This window comes from Festucalex cinctus, chromosome 12, assembly GCF_051991245.1.
Source record: "Festucalex cinctus isolate MCC-2025b chromosome 12, RoL_Fcin_1.0, whole genome shotgun sequence".
Taxonomy (NCBI): Eukaryota; Metazoa; Chordata; class Actinopteri; order Syngnathiformes; family Syngnathidae; genus Festucalex; species Festucalex cinctus.
The window spans coordinates 3,862,787-3,878,253 of NC_135422.1; the positions used below are offsets into that span (position 1 = coordinate 3,862,787).

General features: G+C 38.4%; 1 protein-coding gene across 3 annotated transcripts in view; it reads right to left on the minus strand.

Moving 5' to 3' along the window:
• Positions 1-15,467, minus strand: part of arid1b (AT-rich interactive domain 1B) — a 199,961-nt gene that overhangs the window by 39,472 nt on the left and 145,022 nt on the right. For all 3 annotated transcript variants that reach the window (XM_077540057.1, XM_077540056.1, XM_077540055.1), the window contains exons 6-7: positions 9,067-9,153; positions 4,403-4,534 (exon numbers count right to left, since the gene is read on the minus strand). In XM_077540057.1, the coding sequence (XP_077396183.1) occupies positions 4,403-4,534; positions 9,067-9,153 (219 nt within the window). The remainder of the gene's footprint in view (positions 1-4,402; positions 4,535-9,066; positions 9,154-15,467) is intronic.

Here is a 15,467-nt window from a genome sequence, read left to right on the forward strand (position 1 = left end):
TATTATGGGAAAAAATACAAGTTTTTATCATTAAGTCTACAAGTATGTTCGAACGCAATTGCAAATACATTCAAATTAAAATAATAATAAGAAAAATTGGTCGGTCTATCTATCTATCTATCTATCCATCCATAGTACAGCTTATCTAGCTAGCTAAATTATCTAGCCAGCTAGCTACATTATCTAGCTAGCTACATTATCTAGCTAGCTAACATTATCTAGCTAACTACATTATCTATCTATCTATCTATCTATCTATCTAACTACATTATCTATCTATCTATCTACAAATACGTTCAAACAGATTTTCCAGTCAAAAATGTTTACTCCACACTGTTTCCTTATTTGTCCTTTTTTTCTGTCCGTGTGGCTCATTGTCAACATCCTGCCTGCTTCTCGGACACTTGCTGCCTTTGGGGAATCTTGGTCGTATTTATAGCATAAAGAGAAGGAGAAGAAAAAGTCACAGTGCTTGTGGTTCTTCGTCCAAAATTACATGGAAATTCCCAGTAAAGTCACGCATTGGTCGCAGACCATATTCAGCGCTGGTCTTAATCTCCGGAGTCGCATGGGAGAGCTCAAGTGTGACCAAACAGATTACTGCCTATTGCTCCCTCAGCAGGATGGACTGGGCATGTCTAACAGCCGAGGCAGTCATCAACGCCCCCCCCCCAATCCCCCTACACCCCCCCGGCTATGATGGAGCAACGTGTAATGGTGCACAATGCACTTTCCATTTGTGAGCTCCATCAACATAGATTAGAAAGCAGATTACATGACTACGTGCAGGAGATGCCAAGGACAGTGTGTGTCTTGAACCCAAAAATGACTTCCTGTTTTAACTGGTGGATAGAAAATGAGAGATCGTCAAGTGGGAATTTCATAATACTGGCAAGCACAAATAGGACGGACAGGATAATTGAATAGATTCATAGTTGCCAAGCTGCCAAGAACTCATGCTGTACATACATTATTTTCTTTTAATTAGTTTTGTATTTATTGTAATCTTCACTTTACTATTGAGTTAGTGTAGGATAATAATAGACTACATACATACAAATTGAAATCACTGTAGAAATGGGACTCTGTCATAAACCGAAGACCACCTGTACTGATTGTTGTACAGTGGAAATTGAAATTGCTGGCCATAGTAAGTGGGTGTTTTTGATTTCACAAGGCCAATGACAAAGCAGTGTCACACAAGACGTTGCACTGCCCATTGAGAGAAAAAAACAAAAAAAAATAAAAAAAAATGTAGTAAACGTCATTTAACGTTTGTGGCAACATTCATTGGGATTTTAGCATATGTTGTTAAACGTTTTTCTTCAAAGAGTTAATGTTGATAATTTTTATGTGCACAAATCCTTCTAATTAACTCATTCACTCGCTGCCATTTTCACATTTCGCAATCCCGTTCGCTCCCGGCCGTTTTACTGGATTTTGACTGATTTTGCAAGGCCCGCAGAATATTGTGTTTAATTGCTATAAAAACCTGGAACCTATGAAAAGAGAGATTAAAGTCTCTTCTTTCATCAGGAAAAAAAAGTATGTTTCTATCTGTTTCCGTTTTGCAGAAATTAGCATTAGAAGAGAGCTAAATTTATTCAAAATTGTAAGTAATTGAGCTTTTTTTCTAGATGCCTCTGGTTGATCTCCTTTGCTCTGCTGCCACCTGCTGGCTGTTTGTGTAATAACTACAATTTATGCAACTGTTCTTTGCAGTTGAGAGGCTGCATCAAAGCCTTCTGTATGCTCTAGCATAAAAAAAAACACAAAAACGTATAAATACGTCTTTGGGACACTTAAAACATAAAAAAAACACGTATTTACACGTTATTGGGAGCAAATGAGTTAAATTCATTCTTTCTTTCATTTAGTGATATGTATTTTTTTACTTCTGAATAGTTCAAGAGATCATATAAATACAAAAAGTTCCAAAGTGTAATAAATCAGACAATGCACAGGTTTTTTTTTTGTTTTTTTTGTCTTTCAACCAGAAATGTTTTGCGCTAGTTAGGGGCTACTTGGCTGAAAAAAATATTTCACAATGGGTACGTCACTGAAAAAAGTTTGAGGACCACTGTACTCAAATATCTGCAGACGTGTGAGGGGTGAACTCACGTTTGTGAGCTACTGTACCTTGACTGCTGGTATTTATTGACTCCAATTTCTATTTTGGCATTTTGCCTGCGCAACATCCAGCCTCAGCCACCTCAGCACTTTTCCTGGCATGTCTAAACCAAAGAAGGTCCTGACGAGCTCCACACACTGACAATTTTCTACACTCCCTCCCTCGGGATGCGGCTTGAGTCATGACTTGTCTATTCTGTGTCTGTGTGTGTGTGCGGCCAAAATTGAGAAACTCTGCAGGTTCAGTCATTAGTTGTGGAGCGTTTAAGCCCTGGAGGAGAAGTTGGGGGGGGGTTTGGGTGGTGGTGCAGGAAGTGAAGCAATGGGTGGAAGAAAGAACACAGCCCAGATGGACTGAGAATCTTTTTCCTGTAATGGTATGACGACCTCCTCCCCTGTCAGTCTGTTCTGGCTCTGGACCATGCACGGGGCTGGAGAACAGCTGTTGGGACTGGGAGAGAAATATCAACAAAAATATCCTCCAATATCCACACACGTCGACATACTTGTGCGCTGTAGCGAGATTTCTTGATTAACGACAAAAAAAAAACCGCACGTCTGTTATTTCAGATCAAGCCATGAGGATGTTTTAAATTCCTCGGCGATAGTTTGGTACGTGGCGGGTCACAATTGCTCGCGATGATCACACAGGCAAGTCAATGATTGTCCTCAGAGTCCAGCAGGCAGGCCAAGGAAAACAAAAGAGCAGAGTTGAGGAACTTGGAGGTGTTTCTGTGTTGGATAATGGCTTACTAATTTGTCAGAGTGCTGGCGAAAGCGAAGGGAAGCAGATGGAGCTGTCACCTCGCGAGAACATTTATCAACAGCTGTCCACTCGGTTCATTAGTACGGTTTGGGGCCTGGAAGCCTCATTTCATTCACGCAAATGAGATTCCCCTTCGTCTGACAATTAGCATAGATTTTAAACATAGAAGGCCAAAACATCCCCAATAAAAGTTAATTTGCACTAATAAACTAGCCACTAGATGGTGCTAGAACTGCACAAATGGAAATCAACCTGACTTTTTTAACTGATGTTTTCCTTTTAAATAATGTGAACATGACGACGACGATATTGTGCCAGTTTTAACATCACGATATCACGATATCGCCCTTATCGTGACATCCCTATTAATTAGCATTCACATTTTTTTGACTATATGCTAGTAGACTCGGTCATCCGTGCTCTAGATCAGGGTTCATCAATTCCGGTCCTCGAGGTCCGGAGTCCTGCAGCTTTTAGATGTTTCCGCCTACCAACACACCTGATATTAAAGATTAGGATTGTTATCAGGCATGCTGATGAGCTGATTATATGATCAGGTGTGCTAGTGGGCGGAAACATCTAAAACCTGCAGGAATCCGGACCTCAAAGACCGGAATTGGTGAACCCCTAGATGCTTCACTGATCTTTCGTCTCAGAAAAATTGTTGACATCTCACATGGCACACGTTTTGACTCCAAGTTTTGACTTTTGAGACATTTTTTTTTTTTTAAATAGGAAATTTGGGGTTCCACTTTGAGGGTGTTTGAATTGATTGGTGCCTATCCCAGCATACTTCTGGCAAAAAAAAAGTCAGTCAATCCCTCACATTCACTGTCAATGAGTAGGAAGTGAAAATATTTTACACATGACTGAAATATAATTTAAGAGCATACTATAAAAAGGTTAAGCCCAGAAGAATAAGAAAACGTGACATAGCAATCAGACACGCTTTCTGAGAAGCTGGTGCTAAAACGCGCCACGAGCCATCCAATCGCATGTCACGATCGCGCAGCCAAACCTTGATGAAATCATCATCATCATCATCATTCTGGAGCTGCCTCACCATCTTTGCACGAGGACGGCCAAGAGGTTAGTCTGCAGTTCAAATGTCTCATTAATATTTAGAGAGTCACGCCCACAGAGACTCGTAACGGGACAAGCCACACGTGCGCACGTGCGTGTGTGTACGTGGAAGACAAAAAGAGGATGGACGTGTCTTCCAAAATGAATCCTTTAATGTCGCTCATTAGCGCGCTCGCTTTGAAAGCAACCGCGCTGTTGCCAAGGCCCAGCGCGACTGCCAACTACGGGCCAATTGTCAAATAAAGAATGACATAAATACAAAGTAAAATCAAATGTGATTTCCCCATCAGAGGCCAAAATACTCGATGACCTCTATTCAAACAAAAACCTTATCAGAGTCTGATGGAAAATCTCCAAGCACTTAATGTTAGTCAAAACATGATGACATGCGTGTGCATTCAGTTTTTACTATAATGTTCTAACCTTGGTGTCCTCCGTAGGGGCTTTCTTGAGGTCCGTAAGGTCCTGTGGGGCCACTTTGGGGGTAGGGCCCCATCCCGGGATACAATGGGAACTGAGATCCAGCCTGGTTCCTTGGCATGCTGGACATGAACCCTGAAATGCACACAAAAATGTGAACGCAATGCGGAAGATTGCGCGTCTGTGAAAGAAATTACAATGTATGTATATCAAAGGAATTCCAGTCTCAACGCAGCAGATACGTCCACGACAAAATTTTGCAGTAATGAATTGAATATTAATACATATATTTGTGGAGAATGGGGTCAATTTGTTGTTTACAATTTAAAAAAAGTTAATGTTAAAGATTACATAGCTCTTATATTAAAGAAGAATGCACTGAGCTCTCACCAATTTCTCACAAATGCAATTATGCCATCTAGTGGCAGAATAATGACCTCCACAGTCAACACAAATCAATATCACACTTTTTAATTTTTTTTATTTTTTTACAATAGAGTACATTTTTAAATTTTAACAAATTTTTATGAATTATTATGAAATGACTAAAAAATGCAGCCATAATTCTATTAGTTTATCATTTTTTTTCCCACTTTTATGTTAGCAAGAGTATGAAAACTTAGAAAAACAATATAGTTCATTTTATTGGACATTTAAACAGATGTAAAATTTGCGATTAATCGTGAGTTAACTATTGAAGTCATGCGATTAATTACGATTAAAAATTTTAATCACCGGATACCCCGACTGTAAATAGAAGCTTTCTCTTGCTTAATCTTTTGTAAAACCCTCAAGACACAGACAGCTTTGAATGTTTTTGTTTTTCTGAAATAAATAACATCCCAGGCCTTATTTCATGCTGTCGGTACTTTCGACGGCGGCCGATACCAGCATCAGCAAAAAACATTGTGGCTGTTTTACGATCAGGAAGTCAAAATTAGAATTATGAATAATGCAATTTTAAGGAAAAATGCTATATTTGGATATATATCTGTATAAAAAACTAGTGGTATTGGTACACGGTATCGGTATTGGTGACTATTCACGAGTTGAGTGCAGCGTATTTAAATTGTCTCCATGCATTTTTCCCTTGACGATTTTCCTGGACTGGACTTGAATTTTGATTGAATATCTCCGCAATAGACAGTGGAAACCAGGTATTATGAAAACATGGACTAATGTCACAGTATGTCTTGCAAAATGAATTCAAAGTACGCAAACACACACACACGCGAAGCGAGGCTTTAAACATTGCTGTGTAAAGTGGGCAAAGAGCTCGGCGTGTGCAGAATAAGCTGCCGATTTGACCATGGCTACTTCATTATTCCAAGCCGCTCTGTCAATAGGTGCCTCAAAGCCTCTCAGGCTCAAACTCGCCTCGACCATTCAAATTGACATTTGGAGGCATCCTCGTCTGGGATCGGCACTCTCAAGCCACCGTGTTCTTTTTGAAAACCCACAGAAAGGTCTCATGATCCAACACGAATGGGGAAAGGTCGCTGAATGGCCCTTGAAAGAGAGAGAGAGAAAAAAAAAAAAAAGCGCGCGTGTCGGATGACTCAGTGTGTCAGACGAGGTGAGAATGGATTTGTGCGCTTGAATGTAAATTTTGATATGCATCCACTCTTTTGTGAGTTTGGGGATTTGCGCTAGTTGAAAGTGCAAAAGTACCATTTTGTGTCATCCAATACAAGCACTGTGTCGGAAAAAAAAAAAAAGTATGAATGATTGATTTTAATCAACATTTTAAGTAGCATTAACTCATTCATTCCCAACTATTTTCAATCCCCGGCTGTTTTACTGGATTTTGACTGATTTTGCAAGGCCCACAGAATGTTGTGTTCTATTGCTATAACAACATGGAACCTACCAAAAGAAAGATTAGCGTCTGTTTCCATTTTGCAACAATTAGCAGTAGAATATAGCTAACTTTCATCATTATTCACAAACCTGTTGAAAACACTGGCAAAAAGAGTTTGTTGCAACATGGCCCTGGCTGATCTCTTATACTCTATTGCTACCTGATGGCCGTTTTTTTTGTAATAACTACTAGGGGTGTGCCAAAAAAAATTGATTCATAAAAGAATCGAGATTCTCATTTATGAATCAAATCCAATCGATATTAATATCCAAAAATCTATTTGATTTAAATTAGAAATGAAGAAGAAGGGGAAACGGCAGTTGTAGCCCACATGCTGTTTTTGTGGAAAAAGGCACTTATAATACAAAATTAATAAATGTTTAAACAAAAAAAAAAGACACTTTAATGTCTCTATTTGTCATTTTGTCTTGCAAAGCAGACTGGAGTCGATCATGACAATGTTGTGCATATCTGTAAATTGAAGCAGAAATCATTTGTCAATCAAATAACTTTGAATCGAAAATCGTTTGAATGGAGAATCAAAAATCGATTCAGAATCGAATCGTAGACCCAATAATCATAATCAAATCGAATCATGAGATTCCCAGCCCTGATAACTACCATTTAAGCCACTTGTTCATGTCAGGAGGTCCATCAAAGCCTTTTGTATGCTCGTGCATAAAAAACAAAACAAAACGTGTAAATACGTTTTTGGGAGTGAAGTTCAAATTATTAACTCGGTCAAAAAAAAAAGTGGTATGGAACATCCCTAATCGAATGCATTTGTCGGTGAGTGTGTCTGCTTGGTTGTGTGCACATAATTGTGTCTCTGACTGTATGGGGGCAGATAACAGAACACGAGCATGAAATGTTGTGTGTGTGCGTGTATGGGAAAGCGACGGAGGCCAAGACAGTTGGAGAAAAAGTGTGTGTGGGAGGGAAAGAGCAGCGATTGGGGCCTGAAAGTGCTTAGGCTGCGAGTGTTGGGTTTAAGGAGCGAGGACATTATTGTAATGTTTTGCTTCCATTAGGATGAGAGGATGTTGGGAGAGGAGGATGTGGAGGAGGAAAAAAAAATAAAAAAAAATACTGTGTAATACCGCACTTTAAATTGCCTGGAAAATGGATGGAGGAGAAGAACAATGTGTAGAAAGCGCTAAAAGCAAATAACACATTCAAGGATTTTTCTGTCTTTTCTGCTTGGTTCACTCCCCCAGTACGCACACACAGAGACACGCGCGCACACGCAATCTTTCCCTCTTCCCGGCAGAGCGAACAAAGCAGGCAGCCGGCAAAGCGTCCGTGGGAAAAAGTGGGAAGGGACATTCGGCATATTTATCGAAATGAAGAGACGAGAGAGGCTCTTAAGGGAGGCGAGCACTTGAGCAAAGTGGGTGTGTTTGGGCCAGAGAGTTGCGCGTGCGCGCGAGGGGGCGTAATTCTTGCTAGCAAAAAGCACACAAACAACAGCACTTTTTAACCGGCGTTGTATTTTCTCTTGACTGGAATAGGGAGCGTTTGGAGGCATTAGAAAGCAGCATTAAATCTCCAGCTGGATTTTCATCTTGCTGGGAAAGAAGCTTCATCCACTCCCGCTGTCGGTCTGACTGATGCGGACACACGGGGACCATTTCCATTTATGGGAGATCTTGTGTTTGGGGCAACGATTCAGATGACGAGCACTGATGTTTAGAATTAACAAAAAGCACACAGAGAACAACTTTATATTTAGCTTGTACAAATTAAACTACAGATGTCAAAAATAATAGAAAAAAATAAGCCCAAGGAATTATAACTGTTTTTTAGGGGACCATGGCCAGGTGGGCATGTATGGTTCCCTTGCATTTATTTTTTATTTTTTTCCTTTTTATTTTATTTTTTTTTAAAAAAAGGTTCCCTTGCATTTATTAACTCATTCACTGGCCGCCATTTTCACTGAAGCAACCCCCTTCGCTCTTGGCTATTTTACTGGATTTTGCAAGTCCCACAGAATATGATGTTCCATTGCTATAAAAACATGGAACCTACCAAAAGAAAGATTTGAGTCTCCTCTTCTATCAGGAAAAAAAAGCACATTTGTATCTGTTTCCATTTTGCAGCAATTAGCATTAGCATATAGCTAAGTTTCATCGATATTAACATTCCTGGTGAAAACACTGGGGAAAAGAGCTTGTTGCAACATGGCCCCGGCTGATGTCTTATACTCTGCTGCCATCTGCTGGCCGTTTTATGTAAAAAGTACAAATGCTTTAAGACACCTCTTCATGTAAGAAGCTGCATCAAAGCCTACGTTTTTGGGAGTGAAGGACAAAGTATTAAAAAAAACACGTTTTTGAGTTTGACCGAGTGGAAAACAAATTTGATTGCCATTGCAAATGTGACAAGGGAGGAGGACAGGAATGGAGGACTGACGAGTCACCCAATTGGTGGGAGGAAGAGGGAGAGAGAGAGAAAAAAAAAAGCAAAACTCCCCAACTATCTGCTTATGTGGGTGTTTTTTTTTTCTTTCAGAAAAACAAACAACAAAAAAACACCTCAGTACACTTTATAATAAAATATGTTAAATCAAAAGACTTGCACAATGCATTATTTCATTTTTTTAAAGAGTCAACTTACGATTATAATTAGCTGTAAGTAGTAATAATTTGAATGAAAAGAAATTGTTTAATTCATCTATAGAATATGAGAATCCTTTTATATACTGCTGAGCTGCACCTGTAGTAATTACTGTATTATTATTTTTTAACCGTGTACATGATTAGTTAAATGTATGCGCACATAAGAGTCCAGTGCGCGCAGTACATACCTCGCTCGTGAGGCAGAGGTGAGCGGGTGACTGGCGGGCGGGATGCCTCCGATCCATTCCCAGAACTCTGTGAGTTGGAGGCGGAGCCTACAGGAAGACACAAAGTCACAATATGAAAATTCAGAAATACAACAATGTATTGCATAGATTATCGAATTAATTTTCACTAATTGTTATAACTAGTTAATAGATCATTAGTAAACTGTTAATTAACACGTTATTCACTAACAGTTAAAAGAATTGCAACTTTGAGTGTTGTGTCTATTAACGATCAGTTAAACGACAAATGCACTTCCAGAGGACATGTTGAGTCTTTTTGACCGCGTGCCAAGCTCTTTTGTGCAAGCATTCAAACATGGGAACCGTCCCCTGTAGGAAACCAGAGTCATCGATCAGGTGCTCGCGCGTGTCTTTGGGCTGTGCAGGTTCTATTGAAATCCAATGAGAAGTTGAGAGTCTGATTAGGACAATGGCGGACGAGGACCCGAGTGGCTCCATTTGGCTTGCAGCAAGGAGAGAAAGAGCGGCAAATTTAACCTTTTATCTTTGGATCGGGGCCCTTCAAACAGTTTCAGGCTCCAAACTGGCTGTTGATGATGTGCATAATTCACGGTTTAAATCAAACATGGCAAAAACGAAAGGCTGCAAATGCAGTCATTGGCGGTTAAAATAAAAAAAAAAAAAAAATCCCAATATTACTTTTTGGTACGTTATGCTATGCAGCAGAAACAATGTGTACATCTGTCTGACTATTTATTTATTTATTTAGTTAGTTATTTATTTACTTATATTAGGGGTGTCAAAATCAGTGTGTTAATTTTGAGTTAATTTAAAAGTCTCAACACAGCAGACACGTCCACGCCAAACTTTAGCAGTAATACATTTAATAATGCATATATTTGTGGAGACTGGGGTCAAGTGGTATTTTACAATTTTAAAAATGTGCAGAATTCCACAAGTTACTTCATGTTAAAGATAAGATTGCCCTTTAATATGAAAAGAAAAATGGACTGAGCTGTCACCAATGTCTTATAAATGTAATTATGCCATCTAGTGGCAGAAGAATGGCCATAAAGCAAATAAATATTACACTCATTTTTTTACAGTACAGCAAATCTTTTTCATTTGAACTAAATTTTATGAATTATTATGAAATTACTGTAATAACTACTAAAAGGTGCAGCCATATTTCTATTAGTTTAACATTTTTCCCACTTTTATGTTAAAGGGATACTTAACTCATCGCGCCATTTTCAGCAGTAAAAAGGTAATATTTTGTCTATAATTAATGTTAATTTAAAAGTATTAATTGTACATGACAAATAATGAAGTTACCACATTAAATATAGACAAAATATTAACTTTTTCCTGCTAAAATGGCTCAATGAGTCAAGTATTTAATAAAAGTATGAAAACTACAAATTGTTTTTGTACATTTTATTGTACATTTAGAACAGATATAAATTTCTGATCAATCATGAGTTAACTATTCAAGTCATGCGATTAATTATGATTAAAAATGTAATCGCCTGACACCCCTAATTCATTTACACGTGTGCGCGTGTGTCACAGCTGCCAAAAGTAGCGGCAAAACATGACTGGAGGTGGCAACACTCTCCACATAAACAAACCCAATTAAGTCAACATAATTGCTTGGCATAAAAGTGCATAAACAACATTTCATTCCACCAGGCCGCCTACAGTCACAAGCACTCACACACGTGAAAGCAATAAAAGCAATTGCGCAAACACATGTAAATAAACACAAGTACACGGAAGAGCACAAAGGCGTTGGATATGTGCCCAAAAATGTATCTCTCATTCACACACAAACGAGCACGCACGCACGCACGCACGCACGCGCGCGCGCGCGCGCGGACCACCGCCTCACGCACGAGTGGATCCAGCGGCACTGCTTCAAAAGAGAGAATATTCGATTAGTTAGTCTGTCAACATGTGGCGGGAGGGGAAGGGAAAACATCCGCGCGCAATCGTTGAAGCAACCCCCAGATAACAGCCCAAATGTTATTTACGTGCCACTATGTGGATACGAGGATGAGAATACTTCATCAAAACGTTTGCTTTGAAGCACAGCGACAGCATTGCAGGAACACTTATCAATCAATCAAACTTTATTTCTATAGCACCTTTCATACATTCAAAATGCAACTCTAAGTGCTGGACATCCATAATACAATAAAAAGTAAAAAAACAAACAAAAAAAAACAACCCACCACATCCCCATGATCGGACACACCCAAAACACAACAGACACACGAAAACCACAACATGGCGGGGCACAGAAGTACCCTGTAAGGAAAGGCACCCAGGAGGAGTTCATCCACAGTGAGATGGATGAAGACCAGCCATCATATGAGGACATCTGACTGGGTATTTATTTACTTTATATGTACTTTATATGTACATATGAATACACACGTAATACATTATTGGTGTCTCATGACAGAGACTTGTAAACATAAAACTCGAAGAGAAAATAGAAGGCAAAAGTCAAAATCCAGTAAAAATGTTATCAGAATGGCATTATTGTAGTTTATCTGAAACTGACACTATTGCCGTAGTTACCTTGAAAATGTGACCTAGTTACTTTGCCGATTACTTGATTTTAAAATGAACTAAGTTAGGTTACAAATTACACGTTATTTAATTAGTTACAGTCGGAAAACATATTTTCCTGAGAACGTTACAAGAATGCCTTCCACTTATGTTGGCCATATGTTTTGACACCGATGCTCTAGCATAAAAACAAACAAACAAACAAACATAAAAACGTATAAATACGTCTTTGGAACACTTAAAACACTTAAAATAGAACATATTTATACGTTTATGGTTGCAAATGGGTTAATGTGATTCTATTTAGAAACAAATTCGACATACAAACAACCTCTCGGAACCCATTAAGCTCGTAAGTTGAGGACTACCTGTACTTCATTCTATTTTTCTAGCTGTTTTTTTGTCACAATTCAATACAAGTAACTTTCATCGTTAGATTACTAGTTAGATTACCGCTATTATTGAGCAATGCGTTACCAGCATCACTGCATTCCGTGACTTTGTTTCAGAGTGACGCTCCGTAAAATAACGTTTGTGGCTAATGTATAAAAATCTAACACATTCGTAATCTGGATACACAAAATAACTTGCAACTATTTGTCTTTGCCGAGTGAGTATACGGCAATGGTTTACTTTGGCAGATAAATCAGACGACGAACTGACCTGCCGATATGCGCCATCGGCTTTAGCTTGTCAGACCGCGTTTGCTTGGATGGCAGACTGATGGTGGCGGCAGATCGCGTACTACGCGGCGATGCTACGTCTCGCCTGAGATGAGACGAGCAACAACGATCATCGACGAGGCTTTTGCGTATACGTGAGCGTGATTAAGGGAGATGGCAAAGAGAAAAATGAAAATCATCCCAAACGGAAAGTCTCAATGACGAAGAGAACGTGGTGAAGTGATAAGAGTAAGTTTGATAAAGCTTTGGCCCCTCCCCGTCTTACTCAAGTTCAGCTTCCAGCACTTGGTAATTATTTCACTCCCAATTAGTGTCCAAACAAAGCCTATCTCTCCCTGACAACCTCCTCTCCCCTGTCCTCCCTCCTCTCCTCACCCCGAAATGCCATTAAATAATTATGCTTAAATAAAACAAACAGGCTCCACAGCGAGTCCTGGCACGCTTAATCTGTACCATTAATAATTCATACGCTGAATCTCTGACACGCAGTTCTTCGCCATGTGCTGCTGGGAGAGAGAGCGGGAGGAAGAGCTAAATGTCAGCAGTATATCATTTCCTGTATGCGCACACAAAATAACAATAATTTGTATGGAAATGCTTCTCCCGTGCAGGTCGTCTTCCGAGCTTTGCATGTGTGTGCGCGTGTCATTTAAAAGCTTGTGTTTATCCAATTGCAGGAGACTCGCTGTGCAAATGTTTTTTTTTTTTTACCTGACCTGTACGTCTATGCACACTCTTCTATTTTTTTTAACTATGCATGTTTGCATACAAATACTGTACACCGGAATCAATCTCACTCTCACCTATGTGTTGTTGCGCTAATGTATGTGTGTGTAATGTAATTATGCCATCTAGAGGCAGAAGAATGGCCATAACACAAATAAATATTACTCATTTTTTTACAGTACAGCACCTCTTTTTCATTTGAACTCAATTTTATTAATTATTATGAAATTACTGTAATAACTACTAAAAGGTGCAGCCATATTTCTATTCGTTTAACATTTTTTCCACTTTTATGTTAAAGGGATACTTAACTCATCGCGCCATTTTCAGCAGTAAAAAGTTAATATTTTGTCTATAATTAATGTGGTAACTTGATTATTTGTCATGTACGATTAATACATTTAAAAATTATTTTTTCTACTTGCTGTCGACTGATGATGACATCATTTGTGGAAGTAGGTAACGACCAATCATGACTCAGTTTACTGACTAAACCCAGAAAACAGGTGAACCATGATTGGGTGTTACCTACTTCCTCAGCACACGTGATGTCATCATCAGTCGACAGAAAGAAGAAAAAATACTTTTTAAAAGTATGATGTATGTGTGTGTAATGTACACTAGTATTATCGACGTTTTCCATCGGCAAAACAAATATGACAAGGTACTACGCCGTATCTGCAAGAGATGAGAACAATAAAAACGTTGCTACTGTGATTGAGAAGTCAACACGGTTAAAGTTAGCCTCCGCTAATGTTAGCATGTATCGTTCTGTGCGGTCGGTCATTGGAGCTGAGTGAAATCAAATTGGAACTGGAGCAATTGTGTACTGAAGATGATATGAATGCGTATGAATCAGAATAGTAAATACACGGTGCTCTTCTGCTTCAAAGTAAAGGTTAAATTTAACGCAACAATAAATTGTTGCCCGCCCGCTAAAACGGTTCGACAATATTCACAACATGAAAACCGCAGATTCCAGGCATATCACTCATAATAATAATAATAATAATAATAATAATAATAATAATAATAATAATAATAATAAAATAGCGAGCTGATTGGCTTGATCAGGATCGGACAATATTGAGCAATTTATACAAAATTGGTGATTGACTGTCATAATTTGCCAATTGACGTGACTGATCGGCGCCACAAAATAAAACATTTACATGTTATATTTAATGATTAGCAGCATTTTTAGAAGATTTTTTTTTTCCCGCCATGCATTTCTGTTGACGTCAGTTATACGTGGGTTTTGGCTATTCGTCCCCTTCTCCCGCAAATGGTGGCGATCGACTGGACAGTAACTATACAAGTTTTTTTTAAGCAGATATATTGCTCTAATCGCTGTAATCGATTAGCGTTTTTTTTACAAACACATTTATCGGTGATCAGCTGATAAATCCTGATCGTGTAAAGCCTAGTTATAAATATTGTCTAATCATTTTAGTGGGTGTGTAGACTTTTTATATCTACTGTATTTACACTAGAGGGTGACACCGAAAGAAAAAATCCTCTCTTGTCCCAGTCCATAATAATAATAATAATAATAATAATAATAATAATAATAATAATAAAAATCTGGTCTCACCCGCTCCTGGTGACTCCCATCCCGTCATGCTCCCGTTCTGAATGACTCCCACTCCCATATTATTACCATTTTGGAGGTCAGCTACATTAAAATAAATAAATAAATAAATAAATAAATAAATAAATAAATACATAAATAAATAAATATACCACTGCACCTGTAAGATTTTTTCCCTACTATATAATCCCACTCCCGTCTGCTCCTAATCCATAATTAAAGGTAAAGTTGACTCCCATCCCAGGATTTCCCAAAAAAAAAAAAAAAAGTCAGCCTCTAATTTTCAGGCAAGTTCTGTTCATTCATTGATTTGTTTGTTGTTAACTTACTAGCTACTATGTACAACATTTACATTATTATTATTATTATTATTATTATTATTATTATCATTAATTTAGTTAATTTTTTTCTTAGTGATTTAAAATTAATATCTGATCAATGTCAAGACCACACCTCCCCACATCTTCGGAGTTTAAGAAAAACAAACTTGCTGCATGTTAAAGTCCGAGTGTGAGAGTCAAATGGAGGTTACTGAGTGTAAAAAAATATATATATATATATTTAAACAAGGACCTAAATAACAGTAAACTAATGAGTATTTAAAAAAAAAAAAAAAAAAAGACACTTAGCCAACACAATTTTTTCCAAACTTTCCCTTTGAGGCACCAGGGACAAAAGTAATGCAAGTTTACTGCATTTATTTTGGGGAGATAATGCTCTTCGGTAAAAACCAAAAACACATTTGAAATTCCTCTTCCGCGAGTACTGTCAAGGCAACCCGGAGTCTTCTTTTGAAGACAGCGAATGTAGTCTTTGAAGCTTTT